This window comes from Hyla sarda, chromosome 10, assembly GCF_029499605.1.
Source record: "Hyla sarda isolate aHylSar1 chromosome 10, aHylSar1.hap1, whole genome shotgun sequence".
In the NCBI taxonomy this organism is placed as follows: Eukaryota; Metazoa; Chordata; class Amphibia; order Anura; family Hylidae; genus Hyla; species Hyla sarda.
This window is the reverse complement of record NC_079198.1, coordinates 27,283,222-27,310,292: the sequence shown is the minus strand read 5'-3', so window position 1 is coordinate 27,310,292 and position 27,071 is coordinate 27,283,222. Positions and strand designations below refer to the sequence as shown.

At 42.3% G+C, this 27,071-nt stretch overlaps 1 protein-coding gene across 5 annotated transcripts in view; it reads left to right on the top strand.

The window, feature by feature from the left end:
• The window catches only part of LOC130294079 (cyclin-dependent kinase inhibitor 1B-like), a 51,484-nt gene extending 24,864 nt beyond the window's left edge, over nucleotides 1-26,620 (top strand). Inside the window, exons 1-4 of one of the 5 annotated variants that reach the window (XM_056543494.1) lie at nucleotides 20,537-20,888; nucleotides 24,126-24,618; nucleotides 24,729-24,845; nucleotides 25,523-26,620. In XM_056543494.1, the coding sequence (XP_056399469.1) occupies nucleotides 20,802-20,888; nucleotides 24,126-24,618; nucleotides 24,729-24,838 (690 nt within the window). In that variant the 5' untranslated portion in view covers nucleotides 20,537-20,801 and the 3' untranslated portion in view covers nucleotides 24,839-24,845; nucleotides 25,523-26,620. Of the gene's footprint in view, nucleotides 1-20,536; nucleotides 20,889-23,943; nucleotides 24,619-24,728; nucleotides 24,846-25,494 lie in introns of those variants that run through there. The other 4 variants (XM_056543493.1, XM_056543498.1, XM_056543497.1 and 1 more) reach the window with 4 other exon arrangements.
• Nucleotides 26,621-27,071: the final 451 nt, after the last annotated feature.

The following is a 27,071-nucleotide window of genomic DNA, read 5'->3' as shown; positions in this document are numbered from 1 at the left end:
CTGTCCGGGCATGCTGGGAGTTGTAGTTTTGAAACATCTGGAGGTCCGCAGGTTGAAGACCACTGTTTTAGATTATTAGATTTCTATTAGGCTGGGTTCACACCACGTTTTTGCAATACAGTTTTTTTTAAGGTTTTTGATAAAAAAAAAATGGATTCCTCAAAACCTGACTAAACTGTATCAAAACGTGTGTACAAAGTTTTTTATCTGTATACGGTTTGAAAAGTGATGTCCGGTTGCATCCGTTTTTTAAGAAAAAAAACATATACGTTTTGAACTTTTCACTCCATTATGAATAAAGTTTCACTTGTTTGATTGAAATTCCAAGAAAAAAAACTGTGCAAAGTCAAAAACCGTATGGTGAAAACTGGATGGAACCGTACGCACATACAGGCCTGTACGGTTCCCATTGACTCCCATGTTTAAAAAAAAAAAAAACGTATACGGTTTAATACGGTTTTTCACCCGGACCAAAAACCGTGGTAGGCCACGGTTTTCTGTCCAGAAAAAAAACATAAAAAATTGTGTGATTTGAAAAACGGAGACAACCGTGTACATTATGGTGCATACGGTTTTGAATGTAAAGTCTGTGGCCACGATTTGCTGTACGGTTGCATACGTTTTTTTTTTTGTTAGTTTTTTTAAACGTATCCAAAAAATGTATAGAAAAATCGTGGTATGAGCTCCTGAGGAGCAGCCAGTTACAGACCCCCTATATCAGTGTTTCCCAGCCAGGGTGCCTCCAGCTGTTGCAAAACTACCACACACAGCCTTTGGCTGTCCGGGCATGCTAGGAATTGTAGTTTTGCAACAGCTGGAGGCCCCCTGGTTGGGAAGCACTGCCCTATATCTACCCCTTAGATCAATGACACTTGAGGAGCCAGGTGGTCTCACAAATCCCCTCTTCTATCCAGTAGCAGCCCACCATCAGGTCACATCTCCCGCCTCAGCCCATGCAGATGTTTGGGGAGGGGGATGTAAGTGACTTTGTGTAGCTTCCTCCCATTCATGCCCCCCTGCAGCTGTTTACTGTTTGTTTATTGCCCTTGTTTTGGCCGGGGGGGGGGGGGGCTATAACATTTGGAGGCTTCCCCCCCATTTCAATATGATTGAGGACAATGAATGGGGCTTTGTGCTGATGTTATCTGCCTCTTCCCTGGCCTGTTAGATCTGTGTGCAGCATCTGCCCCATGAATAATGACAATAGGCCGCCTCTGGCAGTGCAGGGGTTAACGGCGTGGAGGGAAAGTGGAGTGTGTGCTGCCGCGGAGATTAGGAGCAAGCAGGTGAGGGAGGAGGAGGGCGGCGAGAAGGTGCGCAGTGCCGGGAACACAGGCAGCGGGAAAAGGCGCCTCCTGAGAGGGAAGAGGAGCCCGGGAGCCCGGAGGGGATCTGTACACTGTGATAGGAGTCTGTGCGATCACCGCTACACAGATCACATCGGCCGACTGGAGATCGATCCGTTCATGTATCCGAGATATCACCATAAATAGCAATGAAACTGGGGCATAAGGAGTGAGGGTGGAGAGAAAGGACTCTTTTAATCTATATTTCCTATCTATCTATCTCTATCTATCATCTCTTATCTATCTATATATCTCATATCTGTCTAATATTTATCTATCTATCATCTCTTATCTATCTATATATATCATATCTATCTGTCTCATATCTATCTAATATTTATCTATCTATCATATCTTATCTTATCTATCTCATATTTAATATTTATCTATCTATCTATCTCATATCTATCTATCTCTCCCATATCTATCTATCTCATATCTATCTAATATTTATCTATCTATCAACTCTTATCTATCTATCTCATATCTATCTCTCATATCTGTCTAATATCTATCTATCTATCATCTCTTATCTATCATCTCTTATCTATCTATCTCATATCTGTCCAATATCTATCTATCTATCAATCAATCATCTCTTATCTATCTGTCTATCCATCTCTCATCTATCTATAATCTTATATCTATCTATCATCTCATATCTATCTATCTCATATCTGTCTATTTATCTATCTATCTCATATCTATCTATCTATCTCCTATCTATCTATCTCATATCTATCTATATCATATCTATCTCATATCTGTCTATTTATCTATCTATCTCCTATCTATCTATCTCCTATCTATCTATCTCCTATCTATCTATCTCCTATCTATCTATCTCCTATCTATATCATATCTATCATCTATCTATCTATCTCCTATCTATCTATCTATCTATCTATCTCCTATCTATCTATCTATCTATCTATCTCCTATCTATCTATCTATCTATCTCATATCTATCTATCTATCTCCTATCTATCTATCTCATATCTATCTATATCATATCAATCTATAAACACAGTGGAACAGCAGCACTCAAGTTGGCGTGAAAAAAATCTCTCTTTATTCACCAAAACATCAGCGACATTTTGTATCTATCTATCTCATATCTATCTATCTATATATATATTATCTCTTATCTATCCATTTATCTCATATCTATCTATCTCTTTATCTATCTCATATCTATCTATCTATCAATCATCTCATATCTATCTATTTATGTCTCATCTATCTATATCTTATCTATCTATCTATCTCATATCTACCTAATATTTATCTATCTCATATCTAAATCTATCTATCTATCTATCTATCTATCTATCATCTCATATCTATGTCTCATCTATCTATCTATCTCATATCTATATCTATCTATCTCATATCTATATCTATCTATCATCTCATATCTATGTCTCATCTATCTATCTCATATCTATCTATATCTCATATCTCTATCTATCTATCTATCTATCTCATATCTATATCTATCTATCTATCTATCATCTCATATCTATGTCTCATCTATCTATCTCATATCTCTATCTATGTCTCATCTATCTATCCATCCATCTATCTATCTAAAATCTCTTATCTATCTCATCTCATATCTATCTCATATCTATCTATCTTCTATCTATCATCTCATATCTATCTCTTATCTATCTATCTATCTATATATCCATTCATCTCATATCTTTCTATCTATTTATGTCTCATCTATCTATATCTTATCTATTATCTATCTATATTTCTCATATCTATCTATCTCATATCTATCTATCTCTCTCTCTCTCATATCTCTCTATCATTGGTCATTTATCCACCTTATTGATTCTCCATCTATCAGTATAGATATCTTTTATCTATGTATCCATCTGATATTGGCATTATTAGTCATCTATCTCATATTGTATTCAGACAGATATAAATGCCATTTCCCCTTAGGGCCGGTGCGGTGGAAACATTACACAATCGCCCGTGACGCGCGCCCGCTGTGAATGACGTCACACTCTCCGCACTCACATAGGCTGCAGGAAGTCAGACAACTCATCAGCAGGGTTATCTTTGGAGATCCTGGGCCTATTATAGCAGCCGGGGTCCCTATAAAGCTGTGTCTATAATAAGGACGCCATCATGTGCCTTGTGCGCTGATTTCACCCTCCTCCTGCTGCTGCTGATGATGGGTGTTATCTCTGATCTGCAGCCACTGCACACGTTTCCTTGTTTTGTGTCTATACAGAGGCCGTTGTCATTATTTGACTCCATGTTGTTGGGGTTTCGGCCAGTTGTTGTTTTTGTTATGGGGAACTACAGGTCCCAGCAAGAACAGTACACACTCTAAGCCAGTGTTTCCCAACCAGTGAGCCTCCAGCTGTTGCAATACTACAACTCCCAGCATGCCCGGACAGCCTCTGGCTGTCCGGGCATGCTGGGAGTTGTAGTATTGCAATAGCTGAAGGCACCCTGGTTAGGGTTAAATGTCCTAGGCTGTAATCATCATGTAGATCGTCCTCTATGACTTAAATAGACCTATCACATCTCCTGTCATGTCCGATCTATTAAATTCTATTAAATTCTGAAGTATATTTTCTCTTGTGCTGTCCCTCTGTTACTCCTCCTGGAAATGAATAAGTAAATTGACAACTAGGCATTACCAATTGGTTATAGGGTAGGTCACTATATTTTGACACCCAAATGGGTATTGCCATTTTGACAGTGGGGAATGTTAGTGCCTAACCGTCATTTTATTTATACACCAGCAGCATACCTGGCATTGCCCAGTGTTCCCACCTACACCTTGTAGGATAGGAAAAGCAACAATGATGCTTTTGTCCTCATAAACCAACCTCATATCCCGACCCTATATCCTGACCTCATATCTCATCATATCCTGTCCTCATCATCATTACCTCATATCTCATCCTCAAATCCTGTCCTCATTATCATGACCTCATGTCTCGTCCTTATATCCCGACCTCATAACCCATTCTTATGTTCCATCCTCATATCCCGACCTCATATCCCAAACTTCTATCCAAACCTCATAGCCCAACCTCTTATCCTGTCCTCATTTCCCATTCTCATATACCGACCTCATATCCCGGCCTCATATCCTGATCCCATATCAGATCATATCCGGGCCTCATATCCTGATCCCATATCAGATCATATCCGGGCCTCATATCTCATCCTCAAATCATGTCCTCACTATCATTACCTCATATCTCGTCCTTATATCCTGACCTCATAACCCATTCTTATGTTTCGTCCTCATATCCCGACCTCATATCCCAAACTTCTATCCAGTCCTCATAACCCAACCTCCTATCCTTTCCTCATATCCTGACCCCATATCTCATTGTCATATCTCAACCTCATATCCTATCCTCCTATCCGGTCCTCATATCCCAACCTCATATCTCGTCCTCAAATCCTTTCCTCATATCTCATCCTCAAATCCCATCCTGATATTATGACCTCATATCTCGTCCTCATACCCCGACCTCATATCCTAAATTTCTATCCAGTCCTCATAACCCAACCTTCCTATCCTGTCCCCATACCCCATCCTCATATCCCGACCCCATATCCCAACCTCATGTTTCGTCCTCATGTTCCATCCTCATATCCCAACCTCTTTTCCGGTCCTCATATGCCCTCTTCATATCCCAAACTCCTATCCCCTCCTCATCTCCCAAACTCCTTTCCCCTCCTCATATGCCAACCTCCTATCTTGTCCTCCTATCTTGTCCTTATATCTCATTGTCATGTTTCGTCCTCTTGTTCCATCCTCATATCCTATCTTCATATCCCGGCCTCGTATTTTATCCTCATATCCGAACCTCCTATCCTGTCCTCTTATCCCTTCCTCCTATCCCCGTCTTTATAACCTGGCCTCCTGTTCAATGTTTGTGCGGATTCCGCAAGTATATGCATTGCTGTCTACGAAACGTCTCATTTCCAAGCGGTCCTAGCGCCGGCATGTTCTGGTGGTGCTCCGCCGCCTCCACTGTGTGAACATAGCCCTATAGTTCCAAACCTCAGCCCGGGACTGCGAAAACAGGACAGGCTACAGAGAAAAAACAAACACAGGGGTGACCATGAGAAAAGCATGTGTAAAGCCAACACAGGAAAAGAAGTAAAGTAGCATTTGTGCTCATCCGTTAATATGTTAATTTGATTGGTCCATACTTTAAAATCCCCACCGACAGTATAAAAAAATCACAAAATCAGTTGGGGCTAAAACGGGAATAGCTACGGCCATTTTCCTGTCAGAGTTTCAGTTCTGGCTGATTTTGGCCTTTACGGTAGGCATTTTAAAGTATAGACCAATAAAAGTTGCATATTAACGGGTGAGCGCCAATGTTACTTTCCTTCTTTCCTTGTGTGCATATCATTTTTGTTTGGTGTTTGTGGCCAGAAAAAAAATGCCCCCTGATTTTTTGCTACCAAGATTCCCTACGACTACCAACAATGCTCTCTGCTGACACGGACAGAGGTGGCAGCAGAGAGCACTGTGGTCAGACTGGAAAGAGCTACACAACTTCCTCTGTAGTATACAGCAGCTGATAAGTACTGGAAGGGTCAAGATTTTTAAATAAAAGTAATTTACAAATCTGTATAACTTTCTGGCACCAGTTGATTTGAAATGTTTAATTCAATAAAGCAGGAGGAAGGATATAAGCACTTCCTTTAAAGGGGTTCTCCGCCCTTAGATATCTTATTCCCTATACAAAGGATGGGGGATAATATGTCTAATGGCGGGGGTCCCACGGCTGTGGCACCCCAGACATCCGGTGCATGGAGCAAACTGGCGTTGCGGGGTGGAGGCTTGTGACGTCACGGTCATGGCCTGCTTGTGACGTCATGGCCACACCCCCTCAATGCAAGTCTATGGGAGGGGGCGTGACTTCCATCACGCCCCCTCCCATAGACTTTCATTGAGGGGGCATGGCCATGACGTCACCAGCCTCAGGCACTGAACCGTGACACTCTAAACGAATACCGGGTGCAGCAGGGAGATCGAGGGGTCTACAGCGATCAGTCATCTTATCCCCTATCCTTTGGATAGGGAATAAGATGTCTAGGGGTGGAGTACCCCCTTTAAAGGAGCAGGTTCTGTATGTCCCTGTGGTGTGTGGTGCAGGGCAGGCACTGTTACCCTAGGGGCAGGTGGTATTAACCCCTTGTGTTCGTGACGCCAGGGCATGGTTTATCCTTAACCACCCAAAGGTTTACCGCTGGATCCTGGGCTAGGCACCGGGGCAATAAAGACTCCGACGCCAAGTTACGGACAACAGCAGCTTTACTGAGGGTAGACAGATGGTAAAGGAGAGAGAAGCTCCACCCAGGGCTTATATGGGGGAGACTAGCAGGGAGCCCATAGGTCAACTTTGGGGTCAGCTGGTCACTGGTACCTCCTGGGTAACAATCACATGGTACATTTTATTAAAGGTATAACACATCTTATAATACAATACATATGTACAAATGGGGAAACAACTACAGGGGGCCTGAGGGACTTCGGGACAGGGCAGGAAAGGTATGGGACAACACCATCCCATACTGGGCCACCACATCCCCGTATGACATTACATCATAGAGGCGAAGGGACGCTTGCAGAAGGTAGAACAGGGCATCATCGTCCAACTTCGGCGTCATGAAAACATTTCAGATACGTGACCCCTCCCCCCAACCACATGACCCAAAATGCGTAGTACTCACCTTCTGTAGTATTTGGTTGCATAACCAGTCTGTATGTGTGTATGTACTGTATATGTTTTGTGCCGTGCAACGTGACTTCCCACCTAATCGGTTGTCCAAGTTCATCTTCTATTTGTATACCTTTGTGGTGTTATCCATTAACCCACTAATCTGCGGTGAGAGCGTCATACTATAGCTGCTAATCGCTGCGCTTCTGTTAACCCTGTGAGTGCCCATGAGGAGTATTCAACGCAGGCGGAATTCTTCCTTGTTGTAATTGATACCTTAAGGCTAGTTTTCCGCTTGTTGTTTTTGTCTAGTAAAAAAAAAAAATGCCACGGCCAGAAGTTAGCTGAAAGTCAATAGGGAATGATGAAATGCCGAACCCACTTGGTGGGTGTTTTTTTTTCACACTTCGTGTTTTTTTTTTTTTGTTTTTTTTACATGTTTCTCAGTAGCAGTTTAGTAAAAACGAAACATGTCAATTCTACCTATTATTTTCTATTTGATAAAAACACTACTAATTTGTCACAGTTTTTTTTTTTTAGGAATATAACAGAAATATGGATCCAAAATACAGAGGTATGAATGAGCCCTAAGGTAGTGTTTCCCAACCTGTGCTGCCAGATATGTTGAAAAACTACCACTCTCATCATGCCCTGACACAGGTTGAGGAACACTGCCTTAGGGTATGGCCACCTTGCCCAGTGTTTCCCAACCAGGGTGCCTCCAGCTGTTGCAAAACTACAACTCCTAGTATGCCTGAAAAGCCTTTGCATGCTGGGTTGTAGTTGTAGTTTTGCAAAAGCTGGAGGCACCCTTGTTGGGAAACACTGACCTTGACAAAAATCATGCCAAAAAAAATGTGCGTTTTGCAATTATATATATAGCCAATTTTGCCTTAATAAGTGATATATGTGTGGTAATCCTGGGGGGTGTATGGTAGTTGGGATGTTGTAGTACATAAGGGGTTAATGTTAACCCTATAGTTCGTGACGCCAGGCTGAGGGCTAGTATGCTGAGGTAATTCTCCGGCCTATCGCGGCCCGTCCCAGTAACGATAGGTGCATGCATATAATGACTGAAGGTCCACAAGGTACTTGAACAAACTTTACTTAAGTGCTTGCGGTACATCCAATGCACAATAACAGTCTCAGGCAAACAGTCTCTATAGATCTCAATGACTGACAATTGTTGCGGACCTTGAATGATATTAAAAGTCTCTGAATTTAGTGTAGTTATTACAGATCCGTCCGGATTTAGGGGATAGATAAGGTCCGTTGATGCTGCAGAGTGTCTGGGGATTGATACACTCTCAATTTAGAATCAATCAGCCGTTGCCGCAAGGCTCGGGCCTAACTCACTGCGGGAGATAGCTGTATAGGTCCTTCCACGTCAGGAGCGCAGGAGCAAAGAGAGAGAGAGCAATGGCCGCCGCTCCCTTATATGGGCAGGGGGCGGGGAGAATCTGATTGGTCCGAACATCCGTCATTCACTGTTACACAGTGTGATGGGATAGACTACGTCACAGGGACCTCCAAAGGTCCTCAAGCAGAAATACCATAGAGTTCACCTGACCATGTGACCCGCAGGTCCTGCTACGCTATGGGCAGGTAATTAACTATTTATTTACATTTATACAATCTTATACATCCAAATCCTAAGTGGTTACTGGACAATTACCAACTGGATGAGAGGTGACTAGGGGTGAACTAGACAATTGGGACCCCAACGTCCTAGGGACTCTGGCTATGGGGACCCACAATAAAAGGTACCGGATAGGATACGGTACCGGGACACCATATATATATATATATATATATATATATATATATATATATATATATATCCAATTTGGCTGATATATACAGTATATTGCACAACAGCCATTCCAGCCTGGGCAAGTGCATGCAACCTTTAACAATGCCTGTCAAATTTAGTAGATCAGCTTTCTGCGCAAATCCGAGCAACCCCGGCCATCCAAAATTCGCACGTAATATTGGTAAATGACTACCTGCTGTATCTGGCGCACACTAGTGAAAATTTAAAGCATTGCACATGTTAATAAATGACTCCTATGTGATTATATCTAACAACGTAAGAACATTATTATTATTAGTTTAAAAAAAAAAATAATATATATATATATATATATATATATATATATATACAATTATTTATTTTATTTTATTTATTGATTTTTCCAATTCTCCTAGCAATCCCCCTGGAGGTGAAGACAGATACTCAGCAGGGTCATCTATACAATTCGATTGTAGATTTCCATTTTCTGTATCGCAGTCATTAAGCCGCAATAAACACTAAATAAGTTGTATTGGATCTGTCAAATGTGAGATGACCGCCGGGTCATCGCCTACATAGACAATCAATTGCAGTATTCTTAAGAATACGGGTGTGTCATGGTGGAGGGGGTCATCTTAATCCTGCATTGTCCCTTTTCCATCTGCCACATGCGGCAACCCTAAAAGCCTCTACAACCCAGGGTTAAATGTCCATTGCAGGTCATCTGAACCCCTGCCCTGTCAACAAAAGTCTTTGTCAGGGGTGAAAGGGTGAAAAAAAAAATCAGGGCTGGTATTTGGTGGTCCTCCCGGAACATGTATGCAAAGATTAGGAACTATAGGCAAATTGGCCATTATATGGGAATTGGGCCTGGAAATGTTTCCCCTTTTTAATACAGTGGTCCCTCAAGTTACAATATGAATTGGTGCCAGGACGACCATTGTATGTTGAAACCATTGTATGTTGAGACCATAACTCTATGGAAACCTGGTAATTGGTTCTGAAGCCCCAAAAATGTCATCCAAAAATAGGAAAAAGTGAGGATTAAAGAAAAATAAGTAGATAACTAATATAGATAAAGCAAATCCTTACATATAAAAGTAAGAAAGATCTGCTGGGAGCTGTAAATCACTGTCTATGTCAGTGTTTCCCATCCAGAGTGCCTCCAGCTGTTGCAAAACTACAACTCCCAGCATGCCTGGACAGCCAAAGGCTGTCCAGGCATGCTGGGAGTTGAAGTTTTGCAACAGCTGGTGGCACCCTGGTTGGGAAACACTGGTCTATATAGAGGACAGGAGCTTCTTCAGGGTCCTGTACAGTACACGCAAAATGGAGCCGCCCTTACCTGGTGTCCAAAGGAGCAGCTAACCCTGGCACAGGGAAAAAGTACAGATCATGTAATACCTTCCTGTACTGTAGGGGGCGCTACCAGACACCAGTCAGTGCATGCACTTCAGGAATACAGGTAAAGAGTAGTAGAGAACATGTAATACATCCCTGTACTGTAGGGAGCGCTACCAGACACCTGTCAGTGCATGCACTTCAGTAATACAGGTAAAGAGTAGTAGAGAACATGTAATACCTCCATGTACTGTAGGGGGCACTACCAGACACCAGTCAGTGCATGCACTTCAGGAATACAGGTAAAGAGTAGTAGAGAACATGTAATATCTCCCTGTACTGTAGGGGGCGCTACCAGACACCAGTCAGTGCATGCACTTCAGGAATACAGGTAAAGAGTAGTAGAGAACATGTAATACCTCCCTGTACTGTAGGGGGCGCTACCAGACACCAGTCAGTGCATGCACTTCAGTAATACAGGTAAAGAGTAGTAGAGAACATGTAATACCTCCCTGTACTGTAGGGGGCGCTACCAGATACCAGTCAGTGCATGCACTTCAGTAATACAGGTAAAGAGTAGTAGAGAACATGTAATACCTCCCTGTACTGTAGGGGGCGCTACCAGACACCAGTCAGTGCATGCACTTCAGGAATACAGGTAAAGAGTAGTAGAGAACATGTAATACCTCCATGTACTGTAGGGGGCACTACCAGACACCAGTCAGTGCATGCACTTCAGGAATACACGTGTAAATGTCCATTCTGATTGGTCAGATCTTCCAGCCATTGACATGTTTCCCAGGTCTGGACTGTCCATAACATTGTATGTTGAGTCTGGTTTCAAGTTACAAAGACCATTGTATGTTGAAACTATTGTACGTTGAGGCCATTGTAAGTTGAGGGATCACTGTACATGTATTTTCTATGAGCACCAGGGAGAGAGCTCTTGGTTAGCTTTGCCAAATGTGCCTTTTCAGGGCTTTCTATTGCCCTGTGTAGCCAGATATCCTCTTTCCAGCTCATTAAACTCTCTTTATTCCTGCTCTCCTCCCCATACACACGCAATGGGTTGCAGGAACGTGCTGTCTTCTGTAGGCTTCCAATTACACCGCAGCCTCCACCCCATAGCACTGCTTGATATGTATTATAGGAAGACATGGTCACTTAGGAGCCACCGCTGGGTGACGGCCTCTATTCGCCTCAGATCTGGGGAGATATAGGAAAAGGTGCCTGGAAGGCACAAGACAAGTGATTATGTATTCAAGTGTTGGGACCCTAAACAGTTACTGGCTTTACGGCCTTCATTAACCATTATTGTACCAGCCAGCTATCTGAAGGGGCTATTGTAGGATTAAGGTCCTGTAAGGCCATGGTCCCGTACCTAGAACACAGCAGAGGGTACGTGAAATTACAGGTGTAGAATAAGGCGACAATGGAACATTCCACAGTAAATGCATACAATGAGATATATCCAGATTATAGCATGTGTTGGCACTCAGGACTGGTATACTATTTCCAATCCCAAATTCTTTTCTGTGGGACATGAAGTGCTGCCAAAGTGCTTCAGATTGCATTATTCCAGTCCTGATCTGAAAAACCGAAGAGCCAAAGAGAAAAAGTCAGCACTGCTATGTATACGTGTGTGTGTGTGTGTGTGTATATATATATATATATATATATATATATATATATATATATATATATGTTTGACAATTCAGCACTGCCATGTAAACGTGTGTGTGTGTATATATATATATATATATATGTTTGACAATTCAGCACTGCCATGTATACGTGTGTGTGTGTGTGTGTGTGTGTGTATATATATATATATATATATATATATATATATATATATATACATATACAGTGATCCCTCAACTTACAATGGCCTCAACATACAATAGTTTCAACATACAATGGTCTTTTCTGGATCATTGTAACTTGAAACCAGAATCAACATACAATGTTACGGACAGTGCAGATCTGTGATACATGTCAATGGCTGGAAGAACCGACCAATCAGAATGGACATTTACACCTGTACTACTGAAGTGCATGCACTGACTGGTGTCTGGTAGCGCCCCCTACATTACAGGGAGGTATTACATGTTCTGTACTTTTTACCTGTGCGCAGGGAAAGCTGCTCCTTTGGACACCAGGTGGGGGCGGCTCCATTTTGCGTGTACTGTACAGGACCCTGAAGAAGCTCCTGTCCTTTATATAGACCAGTGTTTCCCAACCAGGGTGCCGCCAGCTGTTGCAAAACTACAACTCCCAGCATGCCTGCACAGCCGAAGGCTGTCCAGGCATGCTGGGAGTTGTAGTTTTGCAACAGCTGGAGGCGCTCTGGATGGGAAACACTGACATAGACAGTGATCAGTGACTACAGCCTCCAGCAAATCTTTCTTACTTTTATATGTAAGGATTTTCTTTATCTATATTAGTTATTTACTTATTGCTATTTAATCCTCACTTTTTCCTATTTTTGGATGACATTTCTGGGGATTCAGAACCAATTACCAGGTTTCCATAGAGTTATGGTCTCAACATACAATGGTTTCAACATACAATGGTTGTCCTGGAACCAATTAATATTGTAACTTGAGGGACCACTATATATATAGATAGATATTTGACAATTCAGCACTGCCACTTATAGACAACAAATTCAGCACTGCTATAAATACTTACAAATAACAAATTCAGCCCTGCTCTGTGTGTATGTATATATATATATTCGAAAAGTTCAGCACTGCTACATACACCTACATATGTCAAATTCAGTACTGTAATTCATACCCACACACATAATAAATCCAGCACTGCTATATATTCCTGTACATGACACATTCAGCTTTGCTGCATATACATACATATGTTCTTCAAATTAGGCCTTCTACATATACATACATACAACAAATTCAGCACTGCTATATATATATATATATATATATATATATATATATATATATAAAAACAAATTCAGCACTGCTTTATACACCTGTACATGACAAATTTAGTTTTGCTACAGATACATACACAAAACAAATACACCACTAGTATAAATATATATTAACACACATCCAGCTCTGCTACATATAGCTACACATATCAAATGCAGTACTGTTATTCATAGATACATACATAACAAATTCAGTACTATTATTCAAAAATACAAACATAACAAATTCAGCACTGCTACATACACCTGTACATAACAAATTCAGCACTGCTACATACACCTGTACATAACAAATTCAGCACTGCTACATACACCTGTACATAACAAATTCAGTTTTGCTCCATATACATTCATATACATACACAACAAATTTAGCGCTGCTTCGAATACATACAAATTCAGCCCTGATACATATACTGTTCACATGTCAAATTTAGTACTGTAAGGCCATGTTCACACGTCGGAATTTCTGTGCCAAATTGGAATTCGGCACGAAGATTCCGCTGCAGCAGAGTCCCCTTGAATTCTATGGGATTCTGCTGCCCTGTGCACACGGAAGAATTTCCGTGCCAGATGTTGCCAACGCGGAAATTCCATGTTCGCAGAAAGAATGAACACGTTCATTCTTTCTGCGGACGCCGCATGGAATGCATAGCCGTCTATCAGCCGGTGCATTCCCAGCCCTCCTACCGCAGTTTGCTGAGATCTTTCGTTCGGACATGCCGACATGTGAACTTATTCCTACATACACAACAAATTCAGCACTGCTACATACACCTGTACATAACAAATTCAGCTCTGTTACATATACATACAGAGATTTAACAAATTAAATTCTGCTACTAAGGCTGCGTTACCACGACCGTCTAGACCGGTCCCGTTCTTCTCCTGTCAAAAATAAAAACGGACAATAAGGGATGCAATGGATGTGATCCATTTGTATCTGTTATTGTTCAGTTAATAAACAAAAAGATACGGATCAAAAAGCATGCTCCTAAGTAAAAACGGGTCAAAAAGCATGCTCAGAAGTAAAAACGGATCAAAAAGCATGCTCAGAAGTAAAAGCGGATCTAAAAGCATTCTCCGAAGTAAAAGCGGATCAAAAAACATTCTCAGATGTAAAAACAGATCAAAAAGCATGCTCAGAAGTAAAAACGGGTCAAAAAGCATGCTCAGAAGTAAAAACGGGTCAAAAAGCATGCTCAGAAGTAAAAACGGATCAAAAAGCATGCTCAGAAGTAAAAACGGGTCAAAAAGCATGCTCAGAAGTAAAAACGGATCAAAAAGCATGCTCAGAAGTAAAAACGGATCAAAAAGCATGCTCAGAAGTAAAAACGGATCAAAAAGCATGCTCAGAAGTAAAAACGGGTCAAAAAGCATGCTCAGAAGTAAAAGCGGATCAAAAAGCATGCTCCGAAGTAAAAACGGATCAAAAAGCATACTCCGAAGTAAAAACGGATCAAAAAGCATGCTCCGAAGTAAAAACGGGTCAAAAAGCATGCTCCGAAGTAAAAACGGGTCTAAAAGCATGCTCCGAAGTAAAAACGGGTCTAAAAGCATGCTCCGAAGTAAAAACGGGTCAAAAAGCATGCTCCGAAGTAAAAACGGATCAAAAAGCATGCTCAGAAGTAAAAACAGATCAAAAAGCATGCTCCGAAGTAAAAACGGGTCAAAAAGCATGCTCCGAAGTAAAAACGGGTCAAAAAGCATGCTCCGAAGTAAAAACGGGTCAAAAAGCATGCTCCGAAGTAAAAACGGGTCAAAAAGCATGCTCCGAAGTAAAAACGGATCAAAAAGCATACTCCGAAGTAAAAACGGATCAAAAAACATGTTCAGAAGTAAAAAAAGGATCAAAAAGCATGTTCAGAAGTAAAAACGGATTGAAAAAACTGATGCAAACGGATGACATTAAAGGCTTAACCGTTTTCCATAGACTTCAATGGTAAATTTTCTGTATCTGTTTTTTCCTCTCTTTTTGACTGGAGAAAAAAAAACTGCATGCACAGTAGCGACCGATTATCGGTTTGGCCGATATTATCGGCCGATATTCACGATTTTGGACGTTATCGTTATCAGCAATTACCTTGCCGATAATCCGATAATGCCACGCCCCCCACACCCCCCCCCCCCCAACGCACCACCCCACCGCAATGCACCGCCCCGTCCAGAGACCGCTGATGCCGCTGCCCCATTGCCTCCCCATCCCCGGTTTTATAATTACCTATTCCCGGGGTCCGCGCTACTTCTGGCTCCTGCGGCGTCCTGCATTACGCTGTGCGCTGCGCAATGACGAGTGATGTCCTCAATGCACCGTCAGTGCGCACAGTGACAGGGGGGCAGTGGTGGTGGTAGGACTCAGGAGGACCCCAGGACAGGCAGGGGAGAGAAGTGGGTGGTGGCAGCGGTCATTTAAATCAATGATCTACAGTGGCGTCGCCGGGGTGGGGGGGAGGAGAAATATCGGTATAAATTATCGGCTATCGGCCTTAACCTCCACAGATTATCGGTATAGGCCCTAAAAAATCGATATCAGTCGATCCCTAATGCACAGTTTTTTCTCCCGTAAAAAAAAAAAAAAACGGGTGTAAACGGATGTGAAAGGATTGTAAAGAAATCCCACTGACATCAATGGGATTATTTTACAACCGTTTGTAATCTGTTTACAAGCGGCAACAACGGAACCTAAACGGGGGAAAAAAAGACGGGGACAGACGGCCGTGTGAACGCTCCTTTAGGGTGCATTCCCACAGGGCGTATTTTGTTGCGTATTTGCTGCGTATTTGGTGCTGCGTATTTTCCTACCCATTGACTTCAACAGGGAAAATAAAACACGCAGCAGCAAATACGCAGCAAATACGCCGTGTGGGAACGTACCCTTACACATACACAACAAATTCAGCGCCGCTACAAATACAGACAAATACAGCACTGCTACATATACCTAAACATGTCAGATTCAGGGCTGCTTTGTACATACACAACAAATTGCGCACTGCTGCATACACCTGCGCACGGCAAATTCGGCAACCCTGTATATACTGTACAGACATACAATACAAAGTCATCACTAACATATATATATATATATATATATATATATATATATATATATACATAAACATAACATATTCAACTCTACTAGATATACAGAATGAATATTTTGCAATTGTACATATATAATGTTAATTTTAAAGAGAACCCCAGCATTGGAACATAGGCAGGACACATTTAGCATTGCTAAGTATACAAAAGAAAACAAATAAAGCATGACAAATTCGGCAACGCCACATATACAGTTCCACCATTCGGCACTCCTATACGTTACGCACACTCTCTGAGACATATTTTGACACACGCGGCCCACGCCCCTGTCTTGCTGCATGTGACTTTGTGCTAGACAGGCTTACTAAGCATCTTCTTGGACTTGCCCAGGCATCTCTCCGTTACACATCGCTGCTAGGGGAGTTCATCCACCTTATAGAGCAGTGGTCTCCAAACTTTGGACCTCCAGATGTTGCAAAACTACAACTCCCAGCATGCCCGGACAGCCGTTGGCTGTCCGGGCATGCTGGGAGTTGTAGTTTTGCAACATCTGGAGGTCCGCAGTTTGGAGACCACTGTCCTAGAGGTTCAGTAAAATCTCCCAAATTGATATTTTAGATTAAGGTAACAGCCGTTGGCTGTCCGGGCATGCTGGGAGTTGTAGTTTTGCAACATCTGGAGGTCCGCAGTTTGGAGACCACTGTCCTAGAGGTTCAGTAAAATCTCCCAAATTGATATTTTAGATTTAGGTAACAGCTGTTGGCTGTCCGGGCATGCTGGGAGTTGTAGTTTTGCAACATCTGGAGGTACGCAGTTTGGAGACCACTGTCCTAGAGGTTCAGTAAAATCTCCCAAATTGATATTTTAGATTAAGGTAACAGCCGTTGGCTGTCCGGGCATGCTGGGAGTTGTAGTTCTGCAACATCTGGAGGTCCGCAGTTTGGAGACCACTGTCATAGAGGTTCAGTAAAATCTCCCAAATTGATATTTTAGATTAAGGTAATAGCCGTTGTCTGTCCAGGCATGCTGGGAGTTGTAGTTTTCTAACATCTGGAGGTACGCAGTTTGGAGACCACTGTCATAGAGGTTCAGTAAAATCTCCCAAATTGATATTTTAGATTTAGGTAACAGCCGTTGGCTGTCCGGGCATGCTGGGAGTTGTAGTTTTGCAACATCTGGAGGTCCAAAGTTTGGAGACCACTGTCATAGAGGTTCAGTAAAATCTCCCAAATTGATATTTTAGATTTCGGTAACAGCCGTTGTCTGTCCGGGCATGCTGGGAGTAGTAGTTCTGCAACATCTGGAGGTCCGCAGTTTGGAGACCACTGTCCTAGAGGTTCAGTAAAATCTCCCAAATTGATGTTTTAGATTTAGGTAACATACGCTAAACATGACACAAAGAGCCGTTTATTTTGGCCATAAAGTTGCCTGTGAGGAGGTCGCACCCCCAGCATGGCCCATCTAGGCGAAGCCGTGCCCCCTTCCAGCCCCCCCGTCCCCTTCACTCCACCCTGGCGCGAGCAGCATATATCCTCAAAAGGCGCAAATTTTTGTGCAATAAATATACCGCTGCTAAGTCTCAGTTTTAATATTTCGATGCAACTCATTGTGATATCTTATATAAGGTGTATATATAACCTGCAGGTTTAAAGGGGGCTTCCGGCACTTGGCCTCTCTCGCTGAAAAAAAAAAAAAAAAAAAAAAGAGTACCCGCTACTGTCATCTATACAGAGAAGGCGCTGTACCCGTGTAAGGCTAGGTTCACACTCACACCTTTTGCTCCGCCCCATTCCGGGTCCGTTCAGATTTTTTTATTTTTTATTTGTTGGGCCCCGAACCAGTCGGAGGACAACTGCCACCACCGTGTCCCAATGGATCCCATTGACTTGGATGGAGTCTGTTGAGTGTTGGAGTCAACTACAGTGATTCCAATGGACTGACCGACGGAGCTCCGGTAGCACAGCGGGCGTGTGAACATAGCCCAAGCCTAGGGTTGCCACTAGAGATGAGCGAATTTACAGTAAATTCGATTCGTCACGAACTTCTCGGCTCGGCAGTTGATGGCTTATCCTGCATAAATTAGTTCAGCTTTCAGGTGCTCCGGTGGGCTGGAAAAGGTGGATACAGTCCTAGGAAAGAGTCTCCAGCCCACCGGAGCACCTGAAAGCTGAACTAATTTATGCAGGATAAGCCATCAACTGCCGAGCCGAGAAGTTCGTGACGAATCAAATTTACTGTAAGTTCGCTCATCTCTAGTTGCCACCTTTCTTGCAAAAAAAAAAGCTGTCCATGCTAATTTGCATAATTAATTATATATGCGTAACATCACAGGATACACATATGCAGGGGGAAATTTTGTCCTATTCTCACCCCTATAACTTTTGTTATTTCTCCTTATACGGCCTGTATGAGGGCTCATTTTTTGCACCCTAATCTGTAGTTTTTAACAGTACCATTTTTGTTTTTATGTGACTTTTTGATCACAATTTTTTTTTTTAGCAAATTTGGGAGTTGCAGTTAGTTACTAACTACAACTCCCAGCATGCCCTGATACAGCCTGTGGCTCAGATGCTACTCCAAACGAAAACTACAACTCCCATCATGTTGGACTATATAGTAGTATATAGTATAGGTCAGTGTTTTCCAACCAGGGGTGCCTCCAGCTGTTGAGAAACTACAACTCCCAGCATGCCAGGACAGCCGTTGGCTGTCCTGGCATGCTGGGAGTTGTAGTTTTGCAACAGCTGGTGGTGCTTTGGTTGGAAAACACTGGTATAGGTTATGGTGCATTCTGGGAGTTGGAGGATTGGTTGGGTAAATACCAGCCATTGCATTGCCGGTATTTTTAATTTAAAAATACCGGCAGGGTGGCCAAAATACTGGTTGTGCCGGAAAAATACCGGCCAGGTGGCAACCCTACCCAAGCCTGATCGGTGGGAGTTGGACTTGGGTGTTGGGTCTTGTGTATATTTCATTCATAAAGATGATTAATATGAATTTTATTTTATATTAATATATTTTTTCAAGTCAGTAAAGGTTTGGGAGTTGGACCTGGGTGTTGAACAACCACCAATCGAACATTGATGGCTGCCCTCTTAGGCCTTCGTCATACACAGCTTTTTTCAGCACCATGATATTCATGCATTTGTTTTCTGTTTTTCACCTGAATATGATTTAAAGGGGTACACAGTGTTTTTTTCTTTTTTATCAACTGGTGCCAGAAAGTTATACAAACTTATCAGCTGCTGTATTCAACAGAGGAAGTTCTTTTCTTTTTGAATTTATTTTCTGTCTGACCGCAGTGCTCTCTGCTGACACCTCTGTCCATGTCAGGAACTGTCTAGAGCAGGATAGGTTTTCTATGGGGATTTGCTTCTACTCTGGACAGTTCCTGACATGGACAGAGGTGTCAGCAGAGAGCACTGTGGTCAGACAGAAATTCAAAAAGAAAAGAACTTCCTCTGGAACATACAGCAGCTGATGAGTACTGGAAGGATTAAGATTTTTTTAATAGAAGTTATTTCCAAATCTGTTTAATTTTCTGGCACCAGTTGATTTAAAAAAAAATATGTTTTCCTTTAAAGGGTCACTCTCATTAAAACTAATTTTTGCTATTGCATTCCTTATGGTAAATGAAAAATATTTCTAATATACTTTGTTTAAAAAAAAATGAAGTTTTCTATGTTTTATTTGTGCTTAAAAAAGCTCAAGAGCACATTTCCCCCAACTCATACACAGACTTTGGACCAAAGTCCAAACACAGGAAGTGCAGCCTGGAGTGCTGAAGGGGGGGGGGGGGGGTGTCCAAGCAACAGCATATGGCAGTTATGTGTGAGAGGAGCTATGATTGGAGGAGGCTGGACAACCCCCTCAGCACTCCAGGCTGCACTTCCTGTGTTTGGACTTTGGTCCAAAGTCTGCGTATGAGTTGGGGGAAATGTGCTCTTGAGCTTTTTTAAGCACAAATAAAAGATAGAAAACTTCATTTTTTTTAAACAAAGTATATTAGAAATATTTTTCATTTACCATAAGGAGTACAATAGCAAAAATTAGTTTTAATGAGAGTGCCCCTTTAAAGAAACAAATAGAATCATATTTACCGTCTAATTCGCCCAACGAGGAGCCCTTGGTCTTCCACTAATCTTTATTTATGTCTATGGGGGAGATTTATCAAAACCTGTCCAGAGGAAAAGTTGCTGAGTTGCCCATAGCAACCAATCAGATCGCTTCTTTCATTTTGGAAAAGGCCTCTGAAAATGAAAGTAGCGATCTGATTGGTTGCTATGGGCAACTCAGCAACTTTTCCTCTGGACAGGTTATTATAAATCTCCCCCAATGTCTTAATAGGTGATTTTCACATCCAGTCACCGGCCACAGTGAGGTTATATTCACACGACAGAATTTCCGCCTCCGCATTCATTTGGCTGGTTTCTGGCTTGTGCGGATTCCGTGGGGAAATATTGAAGTGTGAATGAGGGGGAATGGGAGTCCCATTGAGGTTGATTGGGCTTTAATTTAATGTCCACATTTAAGAATCGACATGTAGAAATTCGCCCGTGTGAAAACAGTTTGAAGAAATCACTAAGGACGACATGTTTCTGCGGTGGCCAGCGATTGATGTAAAGTATTGGTGTAAAGTATCGGCAGAGGATCAGAGAACTATTGGTATGGGAACAGAGGTGTGTTGGAGAAGGGGTTCAGTTATTTTGGTTATTACAGTATAAACTATGGGGGAGATTTATGAAAACCTGTGCAGAGGTAAAGTTGTCCAGTTGCCAATAGCAACCAATCAGATCGCTTCTTTCATTTTTTTCAAAGGGCCTCTCAAAAATTAAAAAAAAAAACAAAATAAAAAACAATGTGATTTGTTGCTATGGGTAACTGCTCAGCTTTTTCTTTACACATGTTTTGTGTATATATATATATATGGGTCAAAGTAAAATAAAAAATAAAACATAAATAAAATAAATGAAAGTAAAGTAATGAAAAATAAAAAAATAAATGTATAAATAATGGAAATGGTAAACTCCTATAATCTACTGACTGACAACAATAGGAGATTTAACCTTGCCTGTGTAAATCAAGTTATTTACATCGAGTGTTCTTCAGATAGCTTAAAGGGGTATTCCGGGCAAAAATATTTAATCCCCTATCCAAAGGATAGGGGATAAGATGTCTGATCGCGGGGGGCCCGCTGCTGAGACCCCCCATGATCTCCCTGCAGTACCCGCATTCTATGCGGGTGCTGAATCTCCAGTTTCGGAAAACTCCAGGTTTCCGGGACTGGGGACGTGACGTCACGCCCCGCCCCCTCTATTCATGTCTATGGGAGAATGGACATAGACATGAATGGAGGGGGCGGGGCGTGGCGTGAGGTTTCCGAAACTAGAGACGTAGTCTCCGCATAGAATGCGGGTGCTGCAGGGAGATCGCGGGGGGTCTAAGCAGCGGGCCCCCCCACGATCAGACATCTTATTCCCTATCCTTTAGATAGAGGATAAAACATTTTTTGCCCGGAATACCCCTTTAATAGCTTAGATCTAAGCAAGTTAAAAAGTATGGTCTGGGCAGGAGCGCAAAAAATGTGATTGAGCCACCACTGCTAAAGTATTAGCTTTTTTTTTTTTTTACTTCCACCACATTACTTATCGAAAAAAGAACGTACACATAAAACTAACGCAATTCACCCGTTGCTCAAAAAATTGCAACAAAATTACAGGGTAAAACCAATGATAAATTCCTCCCTCTGAGTGGGTCCATATGGGCTCAATGGATGCCAATGAAGTGTCCTTAATATGGAGGCTGGAGGGGGCTTTATGTTTAGTGCATATCAGCAGATTTACCATATACATAGACACACAGATCAGCCACAACATTAAAACCACCTTCTAATATCATGTAGGTCTCCCCTGTGTCACCAAAACTGCTCTGACCCATTGAAGAACTGGTCTTCACAAGACCTCTAAAGGAGTCCCGTGATATCTGGCACCAATACAGTGTTTGATAAGTTATTTTTGTTATTATAAAATTAAGAAGATCCAGGCACTCGTATTATTTTTCCAATGAATTTTACTTATCAATAGTAGTATTACAGCATACTTAGGACTGCGTCCTAAGTATGCTGTAAAACTACTATTGATAAGTAAAATTCATTGGAAAAATAATACGAGTGCCGGGATCTTCTTAATTTTACCATATCTATCCACGAGCACCGGACCTTCTGCAGTGCCGACTAATCATTATATTTTTGTTATTATAAACTGTAGTTCCAAATAAAATTAAATAAATACATACATAATGGAAATAGTAAAGGTCCTGCAAGTTGTATTTTTCGGGCACATATGACAAATACTATGGGATTGAGAATTCGGACGCCAAGTCATCAGTTATGCATCTCTAGGTTTGTCATTTGGCGTAACTGAATCTAATATCTGTGATTTACATAGGACACAATAGAACTCAATAGGAAACAATGCATCCCCAATAGGTTTCATGGCAGACCTGGGTCTGCTACATCTGCATTTCCATACACACATGTACTGTATACTGTACATATATCTACTAGAACATATAGTTTACCTTGCTCAGCTTTTAGATCTGTCCTGTCCCACCAGTCAAGGATTCTTATAAATGCATTTGCATTCACACCACGTTTTTGCTATACAGTTCCCGTATCAGGTTTTTGATGAAAAACTGATTCCTCAAAACCGGACTAACGTGTGTACAAATTTTAACCCGTATACAGTTAAAAAACGTATACGGTTTTAAAAAATGATGTCCGGTTGCATCCGTTTTTTAAGAAAAAAAATGTATACATTTTTAACTTTTCACTCCATTATGAATAAAGTTTCACTTGCTTGATTGAAATTCCAAGACAAAAAAAACGTATGGTGAAAGCTGGATGGATCCGTACGCACATACAGTTCTGTACGGTTCCCATTGACTCCCATGTTATAAAAAAAAAAAACGTATACGGTTTAATACAGTTTTTCACCCGGACCGAAAACCATGGTAGGCTATGGTATTGGGTATGGGAAAAAAAACTGACAAAACCTTACAGGATGCAAAACGGACCCAACCTGATGCATCTTTTGGCATACGGTTTTCAATGGAGAGTCAATGCATACGGTTTTCACATAGAAAATGTATACGGGAACTGTATTGCAAAAACGTGGTGTGAATGCACCCGGATCTGCAGCTATATACAGGGACCCCATGCAGCAGGCACCTGACTGTCCTGTGGGCACAATCTATAGGGTCCAGGGTTTTCTCCGCTGCACTGGGCACCATCTGTTTTTTTTTTTTTTGCCTTCCTATGATTGTCTGCAGCACTAACTAGCAGCGCAGGGATAATGTAGTTCTTTATTGAGCCCTGCAGCCGAATGGGTTAAAGGGAAAGAAATCCAGGGGGAGATAGAATATGATGCCCTTTGGGATGCACTCAGGAAGATGGAATAATACAGGGCAGGAGAGGAGACAAAGAAGAAAATATCAGTTACAGTTTATAAGTCAAGTCAATGTTACTACCCCCTCCTCTCTCCATAAGAAGCAACGTTCCTACCCCTCCCCTTTGTGTATAGTGAATGGGGAGTAGAGTTGGCAGTGGATTGTAAGGGGGGGGGGGGGGGGGTCTAACCTGACCTGGAGCTCCACCCTTGTTGGAAACCAAAAAGGTAAAGAAAGGAGCTATCCCCAGGCCCTCCTCCACTCCCTGCCCAGTCATCAGAGTGTTTTCCTCTAGTCACTTGCAATCCCCTCCTCCTCTCCTCTGTCCCCTCCTCGTCTCCACTCCTGCTCCCTTTCTATAAAAGCTTCCCAAACCCTGCCCAGACATATCCAGAGAGCACTCAGCCTTCACTCTTACTACGACTGCTTGGTAAACATCAACAACAGATATGGCCAACATTGCTCTGCAGGAGGACAGCGTGCCAGCCTTACTGCTGCCCAGGATGGGCATGGGTGCTGGTGGAAGGGGAGTTTGCAGGAGTTTGTTTGGCCCCATCGACCACGACGAGCTGAGATCCGAGCTGAAGAGACAACTCAAGGAGATCCAAGCATCTGACTGTCAAAGATGGAACTTTGATTTCGAGTCTGGGACACCACTCAAGGGGACTTTCTGTTGGGAGCCTTTGGAAAGCAAGGAGATGCCAGGCTTATATAGGGAGAGCAGACTGTGCCCTGCCAGTGCCACCCCAGTATCCAGGCAAACAAGCCCTAGACTACCTGTGCCACCAGCAGATACCAGAGAGGAGTCACCGGCAGAGACTGTCCAGCAGAATAAGGAGTGCGCAAAAGAGAACGCAGACAAGGCTGTCAAGAAATGCCAAGGAGTTAAAGGACCCTCTAAGACCTCCGCACACTCTACTCCATCCCTCCTCAGGAAGAGGGAGACCAGCACTTCCATAACTGGTAAGATCACTCGTAATACTAGAACAATGTATCACAGGATTGTAAATATTATTGTTTGTTATTTACTCTTCCCATCTAACCCTTATCCTTCTTCTCTCTTTGCTTCCTAGACTACTTCCCCAAGAGGAAGAGAACACAAGCCCCCAAGACTGACAACCTAAAGGTTGCCCACCACCCTCTTTGCACTTTGGAGCAGACCCCTAGGAAGAAGATCCGATGAATCACTGGTAAGTTGTCTCCTTCCTGGGCTAATTGTCGCTATAGCTAAGTGTTTCCCATCCAGGGTGCCTCCAGCTGTTGCAAAACTACAACTCCCGGCATGCCCGGACAGCCGAAGGCTGTCCGGGCATGCAGGGAGTTGTAGTTTTGCAACAGCTGGAGGCACCCTGGATGGGAAACCCTGCTATCGCTACTGGTGTGACCTAAGGACAGTGGGGTTTGTGGGCCAGGAGGGAAGGGGGACTTGGGGTTGTAAGCAATTTGCAGTAGTGCCGAGTTGTGCTCCTGAGGTTGTTTTGGTTGTAGAAAGTGGGAGTTGGTGACTGTGCACATGATAGGCTTTTTTTTTTCCAGGCAGTGTTACTCAATCTCTTTTAGCTCCTCCTTGGAAAGTTCTTTTAAAGAAGAAGAAAAAAAAAAAAAAGTTGCAAAACAAGCTGTACTGGCGGGAAAGGGGGGTTAGGAGAGGGGAAGAAGGTGGGGGAGGGGGACCAGAGACTGCTCACAAGATAAACAAGGGCAGGGTCTTCTAATGGCTGAGAGCTATGGAAGGCGGAGGGAGGGGGGCTCAGCTGTGCTCTACTAGACCTCTCCCTTTAACTGTCTAGAGCTGGATTGTATAATAACCGCTTGTGTTGTTTTTCTTTGAATTTTTAGGTCTTTTTTTTTATTTTATTTTTTTTAGCCATCAGGGACTTTAAAAGTACTACAACCCTCAACAAGTATCCCCTTACCAGAATAAGGAAGGAAAAAAAAAAAAAGGAGGCTGCAAACGGGACTACATCGGCCGGGCTCTCCCCCCCCCACCAACCAACCAGAACACTTGAGATTCTGCAGTAGTTTATCTGGGAGTAATTCACCAGCCTTGGATGTGGACTTGTGAAAATCTGTAGCGGTTGAGGACTTCCTAGTATTGCCCGCACTCTATCCGCATACTTGGATGTCTATACTGGCTCTTTCCTTTTCTTTTTGTATTTTTTTTTCCAATTTTTTTTGTCTTGCTAAGAGAGAATGCCAAGCTGGCAGGGTGGCATCCATCTGTCCTGTCTGTGTCAGAGCTGTGAATGTAGCAACAACCTACTATATGAAACTATAGCTTGGTCACCCTTCAGCTTTCCAGGTCCTGCCAGGCTACAACCCCGTCTGGTTCGTTCCGAGCTGTTCAGCGTTGTAGTCGATAATATAACCCAGGGAACTGCTAAGGCGGCGTTTCCCAACCAGAGTGCCTCCAGCTGTTGCAAAACTACAACTCCCAACATGCCCGGACAGCCGAAGGCTGTCCGGGCATGCTGGGGGTTGTAGTTATGCAACAGCTGGAGGCACCCTGGTTGGGAAACACTGTGCTAAGGGATTTGCCAACCCTTGGTTTTGCGTATGCCAACCAATAGGCATGTACAGATGTTTTCTATGTAGCATTTCTTCGTGTAACCCAGTTGTTTTTGCACTGTTTTATATATATATATATATATTTTGATATATATACCACCTTTATGTACAGCAACTATGTAACATAACAAAGCATTAAAATAAGTTATATATTTATATAACATGTTGGAAGTACTCCAATGTTTAGCCATAATACTGGCTAGGAAACGGTTCTAGAGGTTATACGTATGTCTCCTTTTGGAGAGACAAAAGTATTTTTCCAATAAAACTATGCATGTACAGTTTTTGTTTTTTTTTTCTATGTTTTTGTTTTAATTATGTTTTTTTATTGTTTTGCAAACAAATGTAAAGAATATTGCTATACGAGCAAAAGAAAGTAAACTATATGACTTTTATACCTAAAAACTGTTGTCGTTTCATCATTACTTTTTAGCGGTTGGGGCATAGAGATGTAGCGGTATGGAGTTTGTTGGGGGGGGGGGGGTTCTGTTTTACTTGTGGTTTCACTAAGGACCCCTCTAAAGATCAACCTACACATCCACCGATGTAGCAGAGCTGAATTTGTCATTATTCGGCCTGTCGTTGACAATATGGTAATAATTAATAATAATAATAATAATGACAAATTCAGCTCTGCTACATCTGTGGATGTGTAGGTTGATCTTTCTAGCGAACCTCTTTTGCCTTGATATAGAAGGAAGACTCGAAACGCGTCGTCATTGTGAAAATCTAGGGATCCCTATCGCTAAACGCAGAAGATTCCACAATATACAATACAGTCTTATCTCCTTCTGAATAAAAAAATAAAATAAAAAAAACTACAAAGGCTTGTGTGAATGTAGCAGAGC